Source organism: Haliotis asinina, chromosome 4 (genome assembly GCF_037392515.1).
Source record: "Haliotis asinina isolate JCU_RB_2024 chromosome 4, JCU_Hal_asi_v2, whole genome shotgun sequence".
Lineage (NCBI taxonomy): Eukaryota > Metazoa > Mollusca > Gastropoda > Lepetellida > Haliotidae > Haliotis > Haliotis asinina.
Genome location: NC_090283.1, coordinates 3,344,024 through 3,364,100, shown reverse-complemented (window position 1 = coordinate 3,364,100; position 20,077 = coordinate 3,344,024). Strand labels below are relative to the sequence as shown.

Sequence of the window (20,077 nt, the reverse complement as noted above, 5' to 3'; positions counted from 1 at the left end):
AGTGAAATTGCCTTATGCAATTAGAATATCAATGGCCCTGTGTCGAAGCTATTTTAAAAGATTTCTCAGAATAATAAACACAGCAAGAACACGAACGTTATAGATATTTGTCAGAAAACATGTATAAAAGCAAATACACAGTGTATTTAGGGTTTTCAGGTAGTTTTAGAAAAAGGGAAAAAATCCCAATATAGTTATCTTTACTGAAAAAAATACAAAATATACAATAGCACAAAATTACGATACATAAACTAAACAGTTACAAAAGTACACACGCATATTTTGTATGTTTACCTTAAAAGGGAAAGTGCACAGGAAAACTAACCTTTACGTCTTCCAATTTTTCATCAGAAATGTTTATCAAGTAGTTTCATAGCCAAAACAAAATATATATCAGAAGTATTTCTAGCCAACAGTAACTTCCTTCAAGCGTATGCACTACATCTAGCTTGCCAGCACAGTACGGTTGGTACATTACTACATAACACGTATAATGTATGTGGAAACCATATCCAAATAACTCCGAAGATACAGGTAGCAGGTTTGAAGTCTTTTTCATCATATAAACAATGCTAACACATGGCCAGTTCATATTCACAAAATATAAGCTAAAATGAATTAAATTTACTTCTTACGCGTTTTAACAAAGAATGCACATTAATTATATGAACGAAAGACCGAGCTCAAAAGCAGGTTACTCCAAAATAAAAGAGAGATAAATGCGCACTGCTAGAGAGAAGTCAAAGCGATAGCAAAGCTGTTCATGTATAGGCCTGGCCGTTACGTAATTGCTCCCTAATTGTACAGTACCAATAGCTACTAAAATTCAAAATAAAACCCCATTAACAAACAAACAATCAATCAAACATATAAACAAACAAATAAAAAAACAACTGGAACCTTCGATGATTCTGCCCATTTACCATGAGCTTCGAGGGACGCTATCGACCAGTATTGTTGCCAACAGCGACATTTCTTTTCTTCTTAGTCCGTTTCTGTCTTGACAAGAGCATAGATAAGTAGTCTCTGACCATCCGTGGCAAGATACATCGACAAGATAGAAGATACATGGACAAGATACATGGACAAGATACATGGACAAGATAGTGCACAGTCATGTCTCCATCGCGGCTTTGTGTAGTTGTCTGATGAGAAGAGACCAAGTGCCCAGTTGTCACATCCATTGAGACGAGGTAAATGATTCTGTTTGAAGGGAGATAAGTCATTGGGGTTGCTTGATTTGCTGGTTGTTGGTCTTGAGTTTGGTATGGCTTCTACTTCGCAAAACAATGTGAGTAAACACTGGAGTAGACTGCCACTGGAGGATCGCCAATACCGGTCAAACATGATGCTATCCACAGCACTGTTACACTTCAAACACGTTTCGACATTGCAAATAAATCGAGTCCAACAATTCTGAGGCTGTAGCATTATATGAGCAGCTGAAAGAAACACCAAGCGTTATGTGTCGAGTGTACGAGTGTACGAGTGTAGCAACGTCTTTTAATTACCTCCCTCGTTGTTTAAACATTGACTTGATCGAGGGCAGTAGGAGTCATTTGAATTAAACACACCTACTGATTATCTAAACATACATTCAATTGCATACACTTAGAGGTTTGTGTATTGCACTATGAAAAACTTCTAGTAAGTTACAGAGTGCATGATGTCTGAATATTATCATGTTATACTGTATACTATGTTAATGTACATTACATGTATTCCTAGATTAATACTACATAGTCTGTCCTAACTGTAATAATGTAACCATCTAATACTGTATAATTTATATGAATATATTGATGTAAACTAACAATATGGAACACATTAGAAAACAAAAAATAAAGAACGTTGAAAGAATAAAGTGAACATGACTTCAAATAACCGAATAATAAATAATCATCATTTGAAATACTCCAAAGAAAGACCGTCATTTATATCGTCGACGCCCTCAGAGTTCATTGTATGGTCGTACGTTCAATTGTCACTAATCACAAAATGTTGTTAATCTACACTGCTGAACATATGTATCTTGGAATGACCTTGCTCCCTTGAAAGACATAAGGTCATAGAGTACACTTTCCTCTCTGGACATGTAGTCTAGGACGATCAGGAAACAGGACAGACAACTTCTTTATAGCTAAAAACGAGACGTGTAGATGGAGCTGCTAACACCGTTAGCAAGCGAGCTCTTGTGGATCTCAGGTGGCTCTAAAAGGCACACAAACCGATCAGTAAATATCGTTTGTCAAGTAAACTTGGCTGTGACGATGAGCATATACTGAAACTGTTGATCACTGTATGATAGACTTGGGACGGGACATGCACGTAGTCTTGAAGCTTAACACTGATTTGCTAACAACTCGGAAATGATGGTCAGTGTGTCTCAACACTATCTCAGACAGACTTTCGATATTCACGTTATTGAGTAACATTCACAAAATCTGTTGTTTAGCCATTTTTTCAAAATTCACAATTATCTATATGATCTAGAGGAAAATATGACGTATTGTGGAACTAATATTATGATACATTTTGATAATCACGATGGCCAGCGACATGTTTTTAGTTGGTTAAGAAGTCACGTTGAAATTGCAGAAAAGCCGCTGATTATGCAGAACTCACCAAATCTGTGACCTTACTCCTGATCATATCTAGTGACTATAAACATTACATCCGAGAGCTAATGCAAAAACTGCGGGACACTCATATTTATTGAAAGATTCTGCATCTTATGAGGTCCTGCTTGACTGTGTTGGATTTGCCATCACACACGAAATCTTGTTGCAAGGGGCATCCGTTTATTATATTTTAAATCATGTCAGTTCTCTGTCAACCCTATGATTTATGTAACAAGCAGTATCGAAAGATTTTGACATTTTCAGCTCGAGAATAAACCAGTTCTTCTCCTTTCAGTTACTTCACGAGGCCACCACGTGACACGAGCAGGGCGCTAACATCGCTTCCTCTTGGTGCACGCATGGACGCTGTTTCTTTACGCTTGTTCCTGGCATTGATGTTCACAATCTCCAGAGAGAGGACATACTTCACTATATTAACATTCCCTCCCTTAGCGGCAAGATGAAGGATGGTGTTTCTGTTATTATCCACTGGTTTTACATCAGGTTTTTCCTTCACAAGTAAGTCAAACACGTCTGTCTCCCCATTCCTTGCTGCCATCATCAGAGCTGTCATACCGCAATGACCACAACTGTTTATGTCCATCCCGTTCAGCTCGAGGACACGGCTCACAATATCCACATGTCCTCCCAAGCAGGCCACATGGAGGACGTTGTCACCAGCGTCATCAACTACAGTATGATTAGCCCCTTTAGTCACAAGTAGGTCGAAGATCTTTCCGTGTCCTTTGTATGCAGCAGCCATCAATGGAGTCCTCCCGGACTGTCCTCTACCATTGATGTCCACTTCATCGTGTGAGAGGATGTAGTCCACAATCGTCATATTCCCACCGTAACAGGCGAGATGGAGGATGTTGTTTCCGTCTGTGTCTTGTAAAGACAGGCCCTCTTTGCTTACAAGTAAATCAAACATGCTTTTATTCCCATGCCGAGCTGCACACATCAGTGGGGTTCTCCCACCCTGTCCTAGACTGTCGACGTCCACCATGTTCCTTGACAGGACATGTTTCACCATTGGCACATGCTCTCCATAACAAGCCCAGTGAAGGATGTTGTTACCGACATCATCCACACGTTTGACATCAGCACCTTCCTTCACAAGTAAATCAACAAGTTCTCTGTGTCCCTTTCTTGCTGCCCACATCAGCGGTGTGAGACCTCCTTTACCTGGTTTGTCGATATCGTCCTTGTTGCCTTCTAGGATAGTTCTGACTCGCTGTAGGTTCCTTTGTTTGCAGGCGTCAATGAGGCCAGTGTCCTGATTCTTTACGCAGTTGACCTCTGTAACACATACACATGTTACATAGTTGCAACATGGTTTATAATAAATGTATGACATATATACAGCTTTACATGTAGACATTACTAAACAGTGTCTACAACACTGGCATCAAGTTCTCCAGTGACGTAAAACTGAATGTCACAGAATTGTACCTAAAAGGTGAAATAGTGTCATTTAATATGTACATGGATTACTGAATATCAGTAATGACACCAGCTCTCCAGAGTAATATAGTCGTGTCCTGCAGATAGCAACCGAAACTCACGATGTGCATATAAAGGATAGTATTTACTCACCAAATGATTCCCATGTCATACTATCTAAAGAAACCAGAAAATCAAATGACTTTAATGATACGCAAAGGGCTACTGGTGGTCACATCTATCACAGTGAGCGGAACATCTCTATCGCTACCTGTGTAGTATCGCTAGTATTGTTTTATTGTGCTATGTACTAAGCACTTCAGTAAATGAGAGAACAAATGTTAACGAATGCCCCATTTCGCAATACTATAGATTTATACTCGATCAAATTAATAACCTGACGCTTGTTAAAATGGCTCTCTCAGTGGAAGCTATACACCTTACAACATGACAACGCTACACCCCATACTGTAGGTGTGACACATAACTTCTTATGTAAAACAGGTGCTGGTGTCATGAACACCCTTCCCGTTTCTCAGACTTGACCCCGATGAAACACATTTTTGAAGGCGCTTTAAATCAAACCCAGAACGTCCAGGAAATTAAGCAAATTCTTGCCATGTGAATATGATGACAAACATGAAATCCAGGGTACTTACCTCATCAGGAATACCTATTTGGTGTAAAAACTTGCTATTCTGTCTACTGATTTAGGATAATGATTTCAGTCCGATTTTCTTACCGCCACCAGGGAGGAGCTTTTGATTTTGATCATCCGAGCCTGAAAATAGAAACCAAATATGTGAGGAACTAGGATAATCTACTGCACTACGATATGTGAACCATTAGTCGTGCTTTACTCTTGTGAATACTCTGTGTCAGCGTCCCATGATTCCATTTCTTTACCTCTTGGAATCGTAAAAGCCGAAAGAGATGCAGATGCTCTAGGATTCAGTACAGGGGTGAATATAAAGTCTTAAACGCAGATGCATGTTATAAGTACAATTAAAATATGATCAGTTTCAACCCTGATCGTAACTACGTAATTGGGGAGGAAAGTGGGAAGAGGTGCACATACTGGCCTAGGAACCAATAGAGGGCAGTGGTGAGTATAGTATGCCTAATGGTCATCATGTATCAACCGAGACGTTATTAGTTGGACACTTTGGGAACACAAGTGCTGTGTGTGCGGCCATGAAAGTGAGGACATTATTCTGTATTCAGTATCTTACCCAGTTCCCCTTTTGGATGTAACCACACAAATCTGCAACAAAACAACAGACAGTAATTAACATGAAACCAATTGACTTGTTTGTGTTCTTATGTGTAGGGCGCATAATGAATGTTCTAATAACAATAGCAAGTGGAATATAATCCAGTGATTGACATCATGAGCATCGATCTATCATACTGGGTTATGATGACAGGCATCACTGACCTGACTCTTGAACCAGAACTTAATATTTGTCGTACCGATCACTTGATCACAATTGACTGTTTATCATGTGAAGGGAGGGGGTGGATTGGTACCAAGACAGAGAAAACCCCCCACAAATTCAAGCTCTGATACGTTAAAAAAGTACCATGAACAGTTTTTTTCCCGCTAATGATAGAATATATTGTGCAGGTACCGACACATGACAGGTGAAAGTAACAACCCAGTTCCCTTGAAACCCTGCTTTTCAGGTATTTGAACATTATCTCAGGTGCTGCTGATTACCATCTTAGTAAAGTAAAGTCGCATTTAAACAGATCTTATCTTCTAATTATTGAAAAGCAACTTCTTGTATAAGACAGGTTTGAGTGAAGTGTATTCATACCCTCTTCGGCGTGCGTAAACAATTAGTATGATGATGATGATGATGAATATGACAACGACAACGACTAACACAGAGGCGAGTATCGCGCCCACAGGTGCTGAGGCATTCTGTTGTCCCGTCTGTTTTTCACATTTCTTTTGACAACTTCCTGAAAAAATCCATTAATTCTAATGAAGCAAGACTCTTTATAAGGAAAACATACTTTTGTTGAGTGCTGGTTTTCTATAAAATCACACACGTGCCTCAAAGATGCTAAATTATTGAATCTTGAACCTTGTGACCATTATGAATGTGGAAAGGGTTTTGTCGCTTCTATTTGAGATACCCTGACTTCTGAATAGCTTCCTTGCTCTGGTTTATTTACTCACATCTTTCAACTCCTACTGTCTACAGGCCATGCTCTTCCCACAGAGGTTACTCCTGTCATATCTTCCTACGTAAGCTCTGTTCTAATGCAGCCTTTTCATGGCGCGAGTGTTCAGGATTCGTGATTGGTTTCAATCAGATTTATTTGTGGAATCAGCGACGTTGCTTCAAATGTGATCATTAGCAAATCCTCGGTAATTTTCGTATGCTTCGGGAAAACTGGAACTGCTATGCAGAACTCAGTTATTCAATGGCAGATCTATGGCGTCTCCACCCCTCTCGTTGACAACGGACAAGCTAGCCATTATCTATCTTAAGTGTCACATCAACAAAAACTTGAGAACTCCTTCAGTTATTCGGGTGCCATTAAAGAAATATTCTGAATGAAATATCATTCCACGTACCTTCGTATATTTCACAATAATTTCCTGAATAGTTCGCTTTACATTCCACACACGTTCCACGTTGTACTTCACATACATCATCGAGGCAGTTCTTGCTACACTGGAAATGACATTGGTCCCCATGCCAGCCGCTATCACATCCCTCCGAACACATTCCAGTCAGTTTGTGGCAGTGAACAGCACCGTCAGTAGGGGAAGGGGCACAATGAGTACTGCAGTTTTTATCACAGGTGTCACCATATGTACAAAGGGACACTCATCACCCATTCCTTGAATGGCTGGAACAGAGAAATACTGATGGTGACCAAACTGTAGCCACTAACTTAATGCGGTACATGTATATATATTCAGTTAACATAAAATATAACGATTATCCAGAATACAGAATATCAACCATAGCAGAACACGCTCGAGTGACAACACCTGTATGAACACAAATTACTCACCAAATATTAGGAAAAGGAGGATGTGACTCAACATCTTTATTTTCTTCACGGACTGCAGCTCTGTAAGAGATAACAGTTTGGTGAATTTGTTAGGATTGTCTTCGTCATTGTAAATTGAGATTTTCTGTCTCTCACGATTCACTTCGTTGAAAGACAAAACGATATTTAACATATACCGTGAATGAATAGGTGAATGGTAGCGAATACAGTACATGAGAACAGCTTATCTGGCATTTGCAAATGAACCACCATGCGAGCAGGTTCTAAAGAAGTGTCAGTAACGAGCATGTCCACCTTGTGCAGTGATGCAGGCCTGGCACCTTCGTCTTACTGAGGACACTAAACCTGCGGACCCAGATAGCTCATCAACTACGTTCGGAACACGACACTGCAGTACAGCTGGAGTAAACTGAGGACTGCTCTCCTGGAGACATCGACATCGATGCTCCCACTACCAGAATTCTTGCATGCTTCACAGGCTTGTTGTTTTCAATATCACAGTTGTCGTCTTCCAGGGGATAAACCAGCTGCACTAAGAACGTCCACAGATACAGCTAAATGCCCTACTACCACCATGTAGGTTTTTTAAATAATACTCCACCTTGAACTTTGGAGTGGCCTGAAAGTAATGAATGTTCCGCTATGTAGAATGTGGGTGGTCAGAACTAGATTTTAATATAACAAATACAGAATTACTAAAGTTTAAGATTACATTGTCCTGATTTGTTAAAAATAAATGTTCAAAGCCGACGTTGTCAAAAGAAATTGACAAGTTCCCTTCCAAAATCAGTAATATCTCTCAGCTTGTTAAAAATATGTTCTGTTTGCTCTCGCCAAATCGGTTTTTTTTGTCATATTAAGGCAACAGTTCATTTCTTGGAAGATAGCACATTCAATCTCCCAATGTAGGTGAGGCCGTTGTAGAAATAGTGAAAAATGTATGTCAAAGAATCGATTTATCCAACTTTATCAATAATTATTAACTGTCAGTTATTTCAATGTATTCAACTACTCAGAATCATTAAATGTTCTATGTCGTGGTAGAATTTTGCAATACCTTACGGCCAAGATAATCAGTTATTGAAGAGGTCCCACAACAACGCATCATTCATGTAAACATGATAAAGGATTCGAGTGTAACATAAATTAAAACACAGTACAGATTCTGAAGCTTATTTTACAGGGTATATACTGATAAAACAGATTATTGTTATCGAAAACAACATATAACTATAAACACTCACAATATCCTGTTCCGATTATCTGACGAAATATTTGACATGAGAAGCAAAATGGCCGAGAATTCAGTCACAGGGTCGTTCAATGTTGTAAAACGTACAGAAAAGACTTTATTTAACCATTAATAATTCTCTTCCACTGGGAGCGATTCCGAAATGTACATGTTTTGTGGTTTGAGGAGCAAACCATTATGTAATGAATAAAAAGTGTTCAATGCTACATGCGACCCACTAAACACAATGTACACATTAGCAGGTTATTGTCTTCCCCAAGACTGAAAGGAAAATGGAATTACCGAAAAGGCTCGGGAGATTGAAAACCAGATACTCACAGTGACGATGGCGGGTGTCGTACTAAATGTTAATATTACAGGCACTGATACCTCTCACAGCTTGTGCAAATAATAGTTGCCTTCAGGTTAAAACTTGTTCAGTCGTCCGTAGACTTTTTGGGTCTATTCTCAACCCAATGTGAGCAGAGTGGAAAGGATTAGGCAATTCAGATATATCAAAAGAACAAGAAAAAAGGCATTGATGACTACAATACCTAACTTCATTGGGCATACAAAATGTAACGCCTCAATTCACAATCAAACTTCTTGTCGTATTACCGCTCACCTTGTTCATTCAGACATTGTGCATTTGTGATCCTAGAATGTAACTGTATTACAAACAGCTGCGCAATGTCTTTTTTAAACGCCCTGTAACCTTTTAAACCGCCTGTCGCAAAATACATCTATACATACCGTGCCGATAGAAACTGCCCATGTCAAAACGCTCTACAGTCACAGTTGCGTGTTTACTCTTGTAGGCTTTACAGCGCCAGTGAGTTCTGGTTTTGTTATTTTAAGTGACTCGTTATATTCCCAGTATCTTCTGAACATTCCAGATTAGGGGATTAGGGACCGTTTATATTTTATGGTTAAAGAGGCGAGTGAGTAAAATGTGAACAGGTTTCTTACGAGTTCATAAATGTGTTCTTTTAAGGAGTGAGTGAGTTTGGTTTTACGCCGCTTTTAGCAATATTCCAGAGAAATCACGGCGGGGGACACCAGAAAATGGGCCTCACACATTGTGCCCATTTGGGGAATCGAACCTGGGTCTTCGGCGTGACGAGCGAACGCTTTAACCACTAGGCCACACCACCGCCCCTCCTTTCAAGGAGGTTGGATACTAAATATCAGAATGTCAAGAAATAACTAAATTGGGTATCATTTTGTAGAAACACGTTTCCCAAATCTATTTAAGTAATAAAATGGCAAGTCACCCCGGCATTTGTTTGACAAGTGTTGCCCCTTGTGGCACCGTCTGTAAAAAGTAATATGTCAGTATAAGTTTTCTTAATAGTAAATTGTTTACTTTTATTATTCAAAAAGTGCTTTTAAAAAGATATTTCAGTTATGAGATAAAGCAGGAAAAGCAGTATGTTAGATTTGACACATTAATTAACTTCGAAAAAACCTGGAATGTAAAAAAATATTGATTCACCAATGAAAAGGGATTTTTAAATGATTTTTTTATGAAATGATTTTAATATAGTAAATTCCTACTTGATTAATATTCAAAAATAAGATATGTTACCAGAGGGTAGCAACATGATCTCCAGTTAAACAGCATACCCAAATATATTTGGATAAGGTGGGATTACTCTTGCTCTGGTTTACCTCAGATAAGCGCTTTTGTGGCTCAAATAGCTCAAAGTATGATCACAAGGGCAAGGTAAAGGGAAATAACTGCGTAACATAAATACGTGCTCCTACTGTCACATCCCGTCACATACGGAATACGCTCAAAACACTGTATCCAGCCTCTTTATCCAAAGCGAAAGAAGGTGTTGAAATAATGAGTAATTCTCTATCACCTATCTTCGTGGTGTTTGTTCAAGACCGACATGATGTGTACAGCATATTTTACTTTACATGAAGTTTCAACAAAATGACTACGCTTCTATTTTAAGTTTTATTTTGTAACGGTTATGCCTTTTGAATAATCATCGACATAAAGTATAACACGAAAAAGACTTTGATGCGAGGCGAATCTTTATTAAAATTTCAAATAGTTAAATTGCGATTACCTCTCTTACACGTTGAATTTGATGACAAGACACATCTCACATTACACGTATCGTGCATTTCAGAGTTACTCTTAAATTAAAAGCAAAAACAATTGATATGATTACGTACACAAGATACGACATTTTGTAAATATTTTTTTCGAAAACGGAAAAGAATATACTTTCGATTCATCTGCCCTTTGGTCTCAGAAACTTCAATAAAAATGTTTCAAAAACAATCTCCCTGTTCAGTGACTCACCAACATAATAAGCTTGTGTCTACCTTTGTATAATCAGCAATTTTGTAATACTGTTGAGTATTTTTCTCCAATTTGTTCATATGCTGAAAAATTATCGGGGGGATATACCGTGTAAACATTAATAAAAATAGCAGGAATGATTTAATTACATACCATATCCTGTAACAACTGACAACAATAAAAGACACCGAATTACTGCTTGTTCATAAAAAGACAGGGCTGAATCAACGCATCAATCTCACTGTTTCCCTACTCCATGCTCCACAGCGGTCGGGCGTATTCAGAGTAATTAAAGCCTCGTCTTTTTATAAATAGATAAGCATTAAGCAGTGTAAATTGTGGTCCAGGCTTGATATTTACAAGTCGCCGTCTTTCAACTACATTTAAGTGAGTGCGGTGTAAAGCAACAAAGATACAGTTCACCTACGATATTGAACATATTAACCATCAGTGGCTTATGTGGTCCAGACTTGATATTTACAAGTCGCCGTCTTTCAGCTACATTTAACTGAGTGCGGTGTAAAGCAACAAAGATACAGTTCACCTAGGTTATTGAACATATTAAGTGGCTTATGTGGTCCAAACTTGATATTTACAGACAATCTTCCATCAGCTCCAATATTGCCGAGTGCGGCGTGGTTGAATGTCACCATCCCCTGATTCAATGTCACCATCCCCTAATTCAATGTCACCATCATTTGCTTCAATGTGACCATCCCCTAATTCAATGTCATCATCATTTGCTTCAATGTCACCATCCCCTGATTCAATGTCACCATCCCCTGATTCAATGTCACCATCCCCTAATTCAATGTCACCATCATTTGCTTCAATGTGACCATCCCCTAATTCAATGTCACCATCCCCTAATTCAATGTCACCATCATTTGCTTCAATGTCACCATCCCCTGATTCAATGTCACCATCCCCTAATTCAATGTCACCATCATTTGCTTCAATGTGACCATCCCCTAATTCAATGTCACCATCATTTGCTTCAATGTCTCCATCCCCTAATTCAATGTCACCATCATTTGCTTCAATGTCACCATTTCCAGCTTCGCTGTGCAATAGATCGAAATGAATATCGAATGCTAGTCCTGGAGTGGTGATATGTATGAGACTATTGGTCTCTGATCAGCAACAGGGACGTCCTTCGCGAGGTGTGTGTAGACGTCATCAGGAATCGAGACTGAACAGGGTGTTGTACCATCATCTGCTTCAATGTCAACATCTGCCGCTTCAACATCACCATCTCTTACGGCAAAGTCGATATCGCCATCTTCAGAAAAGCTGTCTGCTAAAGGAGGCACTGCAGCATTACTACCATCATTAATACCTTCGTGGTTCTGTTTAATTTCTAATTCAGCTTCATCTTCCCTGATTTCGCAATACTTGTGCTCGTCCTGGTATTCCACGTGAGCGGCGTCTCCCTGCTCTGTTGCACTGTTATGTGGACCAGTTTCACCTTGGGATGACCTGCTTGAACAACAGATATAAGGCAGAATATTGTTTAAAAATACATATATATAAAACATGTAGTGATGATACATACCCCAAACAGTTTGTACAAACATCATGATTTAATTCAGCCACTTTTAAGTTAAGTGTCATTATAAAATTTGCTCCAAATGTTCCTATTAGGTCATTTGTTCTTACTCTAAACTCCTATGTGAAAAATGATTTAAAAGCATACACGGAATTTGATGTTTTGACAGGGTTGCTTTGATAAGAAATCAGCTCTTTTGTAGATGCATTTTCCTAAACATTCATCACCTAAAAGCCCGGAGTCTCTGCATTATTATTATTATAAAGACAAGTTAAGGCATTTAAAAGATACCCTTAATACAACAGCTGTGAATGACACATATTCATTAAAGAAACGTAACATTAAATTATAGGGTGATTCTGAGGATAAGCAAACTGTGCTGGAACATCAGAAGCACGTAACGAAATTGTAATAGCTCTAAATTTGCGTGAGATGTTAAATACCAAAATTAGAGTTAATATAATTTCGTTACATACCTCTGATTTTCCTTATTAAGATTTTAAAAACGAACTATTTACAGTCGTGACGATCGTGAATCAGTTCAGAGATGACGTATAGTTATATTCCTCTGAATGATTTAAATCAACCAATCACAATCCAGTATTTGCTGAAGCCATGGGAACCAAGCTGTATGACTGCATATGGATTTAGAAAATGAATATTTCACTCGATTCTTTATGAATTTCGCATTTCAACGGCGAGTGCTTTTCATGCTGTGCAAGTAAACAAGGTTGGGGTAAAATTCTAAACGTGCTTTGAAATCTGGCAGTGTGTTCCTGTACATTTGTGTTAAACAAAGAAGCAGACTGAACGTTCTTCCGTTATTGTTGTAAGACGTTGTTTTGACATACGGTGTGAAGGAACGGGTAAGTGAAACTGGCATGTTGGAAGCTGGACAGGACGGAGCATGGTGGCACGAGCCCTTAACGTTTCGCATTCAGTAATTAACAGATTATCAGTAGATAATCCCGATGAGTGAAATACGGCTTCGTCAGAATGACTGTATTACGAAACCGTGCCTCTGAAAAAAAGAAAGAGATAGGTTTCACAGAGCTGGAGGTGTGGGAGTGAGAAGACAGAGAATTAGTAACCAGCTACATAGATGGAGCCTGGATGCCCGGCGTGGGCAACACGTCGTCTGTCTTAAGAACGCCAGCCCTTGACCAGTCCTTGTTGGGTAAGCGTTATGTTTTTAAATGAATCAAGATTATGTTGGACTATCTTGGCAGGCGCAGTCGAAATGAAAGTTCAGACAGAACGGTCATCTGGGGCGTGGTTCGGTAATGGCGTGGGCCGTGACCGGAGAACACCATTACAATTTGTTCACGCTCGTGTCGCTGGGCAGTACTTGGGTGTCGGTTTTGTTTTTTTTCAGGTTGCAAGAGCACGCATGACAACCATAACTGCTGAGTACCGCCAGTGCAATCACCTCACCGTGGCCAGCACTCAGTCCAAAGTTGTTGTCCACTGTATAGGTTCGGCCGTCCGTCAACAACCACTCACTTCCGGCATCGAACCCGGCGCTACCCTGCATGAAGAGTGGAATAGAATGAACCAAGGTGGCATAATTCGTTGAATCCAAGATTGTCTTGAAAAAGAGGTGAATTCACGTGACATTCTAGTGATATTTCATTGTTAAGGACGAGGACAGTACTTTGCATTATGTGATGTTATACAACACGATAACACCATGATTTGAGGTGTTTTCGTTAGTTACTGTTGACGGGATAATGTGTTCGATTTGACATTAGGCATCAGATGTGGAGTCAAAAGTCAGAACATAAATTATCATGTGTGTCCACCGCTGGCGTTGATGCAGGCTTGACAACCTCTATGTGCTTGAATGGACGGCTGCACATGATGCCCAGTGACCTCACCCCTGTATCGCAGACCTGTAAGATTGCCATTACAATCGTGAGGTTTACCCATACCATGACGCTGCCATTTGGGGTGTCCAACTCGTGAGAGAACACAACACTATCACGGTCTTATGTCCTCTACCGTAGATACTGTCTGCACCAGAAAAAACACGAATGTCGGTGACACTTGAACAAAATGGACGTATTTCACACCGTTAGGGGCAGATGTTGTGCTTCCTCAATAGGTTTCGTACGGTCCTGGAACTGATTGGCGGGAAAGCAGGATTGGTCCGAGTAGTCACACTAGCTGTCTACAATCGAGTCCTTAGATGGGACAACCCAATGTGGTTGTCTTGCTGACCTGACGTCAAGCGTGTAGGGCTGGTCCGAGGCAAATCTCAGTTCTCATCATGTTGGAAACGTCTCCATACAGATGAGATCATGTTTCGAAACATGACATCACTAAATCTTCGTTTCTAGGGCCATTCCAGCATAACCACAGTACGCGCAGCTGGGGTTGATATTAACGTGTTTTCCATGGAGAATAATCAGCCGTTCTTTCCAATATCTGGTTTGTGACCTTCTATTGGGAATAAATCTGAACAAAGTGCACGTGAGACGCGCAGTAGTGACTTACGTTCATGCAAATTGCTTTGCTACATTTTCAAGTAGGGTTAGTTTAATAACATTTTCAAAAAATTTCATTCTATGTTATGCACAGCTGCGCTTTCCGTTAGCATATGTAGTGTTATTTTATATTTTGGTTGTTTTAATTGACTTATTGTTATTGTTTGTAGTTCAAGGGGTTAAAGCAACGTAAACCTATTGTGAGCCGGAGAATGTAAGTAAGACGACTTCTTTAAAAGCATATTAATTTCGGCGATTGTTGTAAACGAAGAATATATGTCTGTTTAATTTGCCAAAATCTGTCGACAATAGTCAGTATCAGAAAGGGTGGTGTTAATCAAGACTACAGAAACTTATTCGTGATGTTATATGGTTTATGAAAGCATACCAGGCTACATGATGAGAGGTCAAATGTGTCTGTGTCGACATTTTCCTTGACTGTGCAGATTCATCTCCCACAAAGGGTATATATCTTCATTTACCTTCTTTACTGGATCTTCTTAGTAAGGTCTGCACTCATATAGTTCTTGTTGTTTTAAGATAAATTGCATTCTTGATATATGAGTAAATGAATTGACATAAATGATGCTGGTGCCGCTCTGGGGTAAATCACCATCTCATTGATAGAGGCACGATAGTCCTCCTAAATCAAAGTATTTAAACTTCACCTAATATTTCAATTCCGAAATTGTATTGTACATAGATAATATACACATGCTCTGGCTAACAGAGCGCAGGAAGTAACACAGCTTTCAGATACTAGTGGTCTAGAGCTCGGTTTGCATTTATCTGAAATAATCAGATGAAAATGACTTCTTGTAATATGGATGTGATTAATTTGAATAATTACTAACAGGGCATCATGGACATGGCTGCGTTATCACAGACAATTTATAATTAAACCCCACTCATTCACTTACAGTAACTAGGTGTCAGTATTACCTATGTAAGGCCCCTGAACAAACCGTGACACATGAAGCTGCGGCTGTACTCACCATTGTGTTCACGAACCTTTACGGAAACACAGACAGCACAGAGAACTTGCAACCAGAACGGAAAGGACAGCTGCAGTCACAACCCAGATCAGTGTAGCTGAAGTGATGGCAGGTGGAACTAACAAACAGACATACACATGGACATCAATCGAGGGGCAAGCTGTACAGTAGCACAGTTTTGAGACAACTATCACATGAACACTAGTCTTGGGATAACTGCCACATGAACACTAGTCATGAGGCACCCGCCACATGAACACTAGTCATGAGGCACCCACCACATGAAACACTAGTCATGAGGCACCTGCCACATGAGCACTAGTCATGAGGCACCCGCCACATGAACACTAGTCATGAGGCACCCACCACATGAAACACTAGTCATGAGGCACCTGCCACATGAACACTAGTCATGAGGCACCTGCCACATGAACACTAGTCATGAGGCACCTGCCACAGGAACACCTTGGTATAACCTTGGTCTTGGTATAACTGCCACATGAATATCAGTCTTGGTATAACTGCCTCAAGAACACCAGTCTTGGGATAACTGGCACATGAACATCCGTCTAGGGATAACTGGCACATGAACATCAGTCTAGGGATAACTGGCACATGAACACTTGTCTTGGGAGAACTGCCACATGAACACATGTCTTGGGATAACTGCCACATAAACACCAGTCTTGGGACAACTGCCACATGAAAATCAATCTTTGGACAACCGCCACATGAGCACTACTCTTGGAACAACTGCCACATGACCATCAGTCTTGAGATAACCGGCACATGAACACTTGTCTTGGGAGAACTGCCACATGAACACATGTCTTGGGATAACAGCCACATGAATACTGGTCTTTGGACAACTGTCAAAAGAATACTAGTCTTGGGATAATTGCCACATAAACACCAGTCATGGGACAACTGCCACATGAGCACTACTCTTGGTATACTTGTCACATGAACATCAATCTTGGAACAACTGCCACATGAACACATGTCTTGGGAAAGTTGCCTCTTAAACATCAGTCTTGGGATAACTGGCACATGAACACTACTCTTGGAACAACTGCCTCATAAACATCGGTCTTGGGATAACTGGCACATGAACACCAGTCTTGGGAGAACTGCCACATGAACACTTGTCTTTGGATAACTGTCATATGAACACTAGTTTTGAGATAACTGCCACATGAACACTGGTCTTTGGACAACCGTCAAAAGAATACTAGTCTTGGGATAATTTCCATATAAACATCAGTCTGGGGACAACTGCCACATGAACACTACTCTTGGTATACTTGTCACATGAACATCAATCTTGGAACAACTGCCACATGAACACATGTCTTGGGAAAGTTGCCTCTTAAACATCAGTCTTGGGATAACTGGCACATGAACACTACTCTTGGAACAACTGCCTCATAAACATCGGTCTTGGGATAACTGGCACATGAACACCAGTCTTTGGATAACTGTCACTAGTCTTGGGATAATTTCCATATAAACATCAGTCTGGGGACAACTGCCACATGAACACTACTGTTGGGATATCTGTTACACTAGCATTAGTTTTGGGACAACTGCCACTTCAGCTTCAGTCTTTGGACAACTGCCACATGAACACTAGTCTTGGGAAATCTGCCACTTGAACATCGGTCTTGTTATACCTGTCACATGAACATCAATCTTGGGACAACTGCCACATGTACACTAGTCTTGGGACAACTGCCGTGTATGGGTGGAAGGATGGCAAATTCACAAGTTGTATACCCTTGCATGGTCAAGCAGAGATACTGTTTGTCATGACACACAATGCTCACGTGCATGTTGACTGCGTGTGGGAAAACAGTTTCTCACTGACCCTTGCTATTAATTACCTTAAATGTGCTACTAAACAATGACGCCTTTTGCACCATCATCATCAGATGAAATGTATTTATAGGTGTTTCATTAAGTTATGCATACATTGTATGTAACATACTCACTGATTTTACGGTAGTCTGTAGAGCATCCAGGTGGGGAGCAGGTCCGTGTACAATTTGATTCACTTAGTTCCTCGCTGCAAACCATCACACAAACACCAGTGGTGTGATCACATGTCCAGTTGGCGCAGGACTCAGGACAAGGTTCACAGGCTGGCCCGAAATGATGAAGTTCGCAGCCTTCAGCACAGGAACTTGCTGCATTGTATCTTTGATGTCGACATCCAGGATTACACTGAGAGAAACACCTCGCGCCGAACCAGCCATCCACACAGCCATGGAGACACGTGGCGTTGTGTTTGTCACATTCACCTTTACAACTGTCTGACGTCACAGCAGGAAGACATGTGAGGGCTGACTTGGGGCGACATGTTTTACTGCAAGTCTCAGCACAGAAGTCTCCATAGAAGCCAGGAACACATTCACAGTCAGCCTCACAGGATCCTGCACAGTTCTCACACGTCTTCTCACAAGTGACTCCATAGTGCGTCTGGTCACACTCGTCACATACTCCTGTCATCCTGTTGCAGGTTCTGCAGGTACTGGTACACGTCTTGCATCCTGATCCGTACATGGAATCTCGACATCCGGCAAAACAAGCATCACCCAGCTGACAGTTCTCACCGTCACATCCTCCTGGACACAGTGTACAGTTGACCACGTGACTGTCACATGGTCTGTTACAACTTGTGCCTTGGTATCCTGGCACACAGCCATGAGTGCACGTGTATGTACCTTTACCCGGGACTAGTTTACAGGTTTTGTATCTGCACGTGCTGCCGCATTGAGAATAGCATTTGTGTCCGTAGAAACCCTTGTGACAATCCTGTAAGCAATCGCCGTTCAAGTCGCAGTCAGAACAATGCTGACCCTCCTTACATCTAGCTCCTGTCAAGTAAAGCATATTGTTTTAATTTAATAATATGTCTTGAAACATCATACTAGGAATGGTGTTATCAAATACAATGCATTGTTGCTTTCCCTCTTTTCTCATGTTGACAAGTGTAGTGATGATTACTGGTCGCTCCCGCAGTTGACACCAAAAATACCAAAAATAAATGTTTACATCCCGATGCCACATAGCAATTCATTAAAAGAAAACAACAAACAAACAAAAGTTTCTCCTTAACTCCGACATCGGTCTTTCCTACCTTGTGTGGAATCAGCCAAACAGATCAACACAACGATGACAAACAATGTCATCGTTACCTGAAAACAAAACATATACTCATAAATGTAAAATATACTGATTTTGACAAACATTGAACACCTACGTATATGTTCATATATTTGGCCCATATGTATCAAGCTATCGAAAATTAAGAGATAAAAGAAAGGACGAAATATAAAGACCTACTCACCTAAACTATACCCCTTGGTCCGTCTTGCTGTATAGTGCTCGGCCGCCGCTCCGCATCTGTCGCTTGATGATTGTTTTAATAACTTTATACTCCGATTCATGTTTACGATTTCAGTTTCATCTTCCTGCTGTTGGCGACAACCAACAACCAACCAACTGGCGTGTGTGAGGTCTCGCCACCTTGTTCAGCGCTGCAGGCTGTGTGGCAGACATTCAAGAACTGATATAAAAAGATAGTTTGTTCAGATGTATTCGTATAAAACCTGACAATCGTGTCTTCTAGCGCGACAATGGAACATAATTTATCAACACCTGTCAACATACAACAGTTCATTTAACATAGTTATTTAAGTTAACCAAAACAGCTGCTTGCAGTGACTGGAATCATGAATATAGAGTCATAATACGACAAGAGAATTGTTAATACTCCTCTTCATTGGCCGTTATCAAGTTCGATAAAAGTGACGTAACTACGGAGTATAACTGAGCACGTTGTACTAAAGTCAGATAAACTTTCACTTGTCCGCTCTACAAAGAATGTTCCTCAGGCACAAAGCTCATGGTGGCGTTTTTGTTAAATCATGTCTATAAAATATTAAGTAAAACTACAGTGTTGTTTTTTCATAGGTGCCATTTGCCGTACCTATGCCCCTTTCTGCTTCAGCTCCTAGTTGGCAATGGATATTAGCCGGTTACCACTTTTTATTTCGACACAAAGTGATTCTGGCCGAAGCAGCTATTTGATAGAAACAAATGAGTCAGTAAGTAGAGTTATTTCTAATTTATTGCCATCCTTACAAACGCATGTTTGTCCTATGAGGCGGAAGTCAGTATCAGGTGACCAGGCTCTTGGTTCATGTATTGTCATAACACGGCACGTAGCCCGGCATTTAGTGATACTGCGATACAGTCATTAACGAAACAGTGATAACAGACATTGTGATATAGCAATATTGTTCAGTTGCCATATGTGAACTTACCGAATGCGGGTTCGTTTGCTCATGATTATATTATTATGATTATAATATTATATTGGGAAGTGTGTGAT

At 40.2% G+C, this 20,077-nt stretch overlaps 3 protein-coding genes across 3 annotated transcripts; all 3 read right to left on the bottom strand.

The window, feature by feature from the left end:
• Positions 1 to 2,916: 2,916 nt before the first annotated feature.
• LOC137280873 (putative ankyrin repeat protein RF_0381) lies at positions 2,917 to 3,798 on the bottom strand. The gene has a single exon (XM_067812069.1). The coding sequence runs from the start codon at positions 3,781 to 3,783 to the stop codon at positions 2,917 to 2,919; it is 867 nt and encodes a 288-aa protein (XP_067668170.1). The 5' UTR covers positions 3,784 to 3,798.
• A 107-nt stretch (positions 3,799 to 3,905) lies between these two features.
• Positions 3,906 to 14,145, bottom strand: LOC137282161 (sodium/potassium/calcium exchanger 1-like). The gene is made up of 7 exons (XM_067813891.1): positions 14,132 to 14,145; positions 11,862 to 12,130; positions 11,302 to 11,751; positions 7,101 to 7,160; positions 5,297 to 5,328; positions 4,807 to 4,845; positions 3,906 to 3,920 (listed from the first exon to the last, which is right to left on the bottom strand). Exons 1-7 carry the CDS (start codon positions 14,143 to 14,145, stop codon positions 3,906 to 3,908), a joined length of 879 nt encoding a protein of 292 aa, XP_067669992.1.
• On the bottom strand, positions 10,363 to 19,088 carry LOC137280870 (multiple epidermal growth factor-like domains protein 6). Its single transcript, XM_067812067.1, has 5 exons — positions 19,031 to 19,088; positions 18,821 to 18,878; positions 17,673 to 18,557; positions 15,682 to 15,799; positions 10,363 to 12,130 (listed from the first exon to the last, which is right to left on the bottom strand). The coding sequence occupies exons 2-4, from the start codon at positions 18,870 to 18,872 to the stop codon at positions 15,690 to 15,692; spliced, it is 1,047 nt and encodes a 348-aa protein (XP_067668168.1). The 5' UTR covers positions 18,873 to 18,878; positions 19,031 to 19,088; the 3' UTR covers positions 10,363 to 12,130; positions 15,682 to 15,689.
• Between the last annotated feature and the right edge of the window lie 989 nt (positions 19,089 to 20,077).

Bases quoted from the DNA above. Each gene is read 5' to 3' on its own strand.
- LOC137280873 (XM_067812069.1), bottom strand. From the start codon at position 3,783: ATGTGGGCAGCAAGAAAGGGACACAGAGAACTTGTTGATTTACTTGTG.
- LOC137282161 (XM_067813891.1), bottom strand. The intron at 7,161-11,301 runs GTGACATTCAAC...TATCTCTTACAG, and splicing joins TGACATTGAATCAGGGGATG to AGCTGCAGTCCGTGAAGAAA. The intron at 4,846-5,296 runs GTAAGATACTGA...TTCTATTTTCAG, and splicing joins ACATCCAAAAGGGGAACTGG to GCTCGGATGATCAAAATCAA.
- LOC137280870 (XM_067812067.1), bottom strand. From the start codon at position 18,872: ATGACATTGTTTGTCATCGTTGTGTTGATCTGTTTGGCTGATTCCACA. The intron at 18,558-18,820 runs GTAGGAAAGACC...TTTACTTGACAG, and splicing joins TTTGGCTGATTCCACACAAG to GAGCTAGATGTAAGGAGGGT. The intron at 15,800-17,672 runs GTGAGTATGTTA...TCTGTTTGTTAG, and splicing joins TACAGACTACCGTAAAATCA to TTCCACCTGCCATCACTTCA.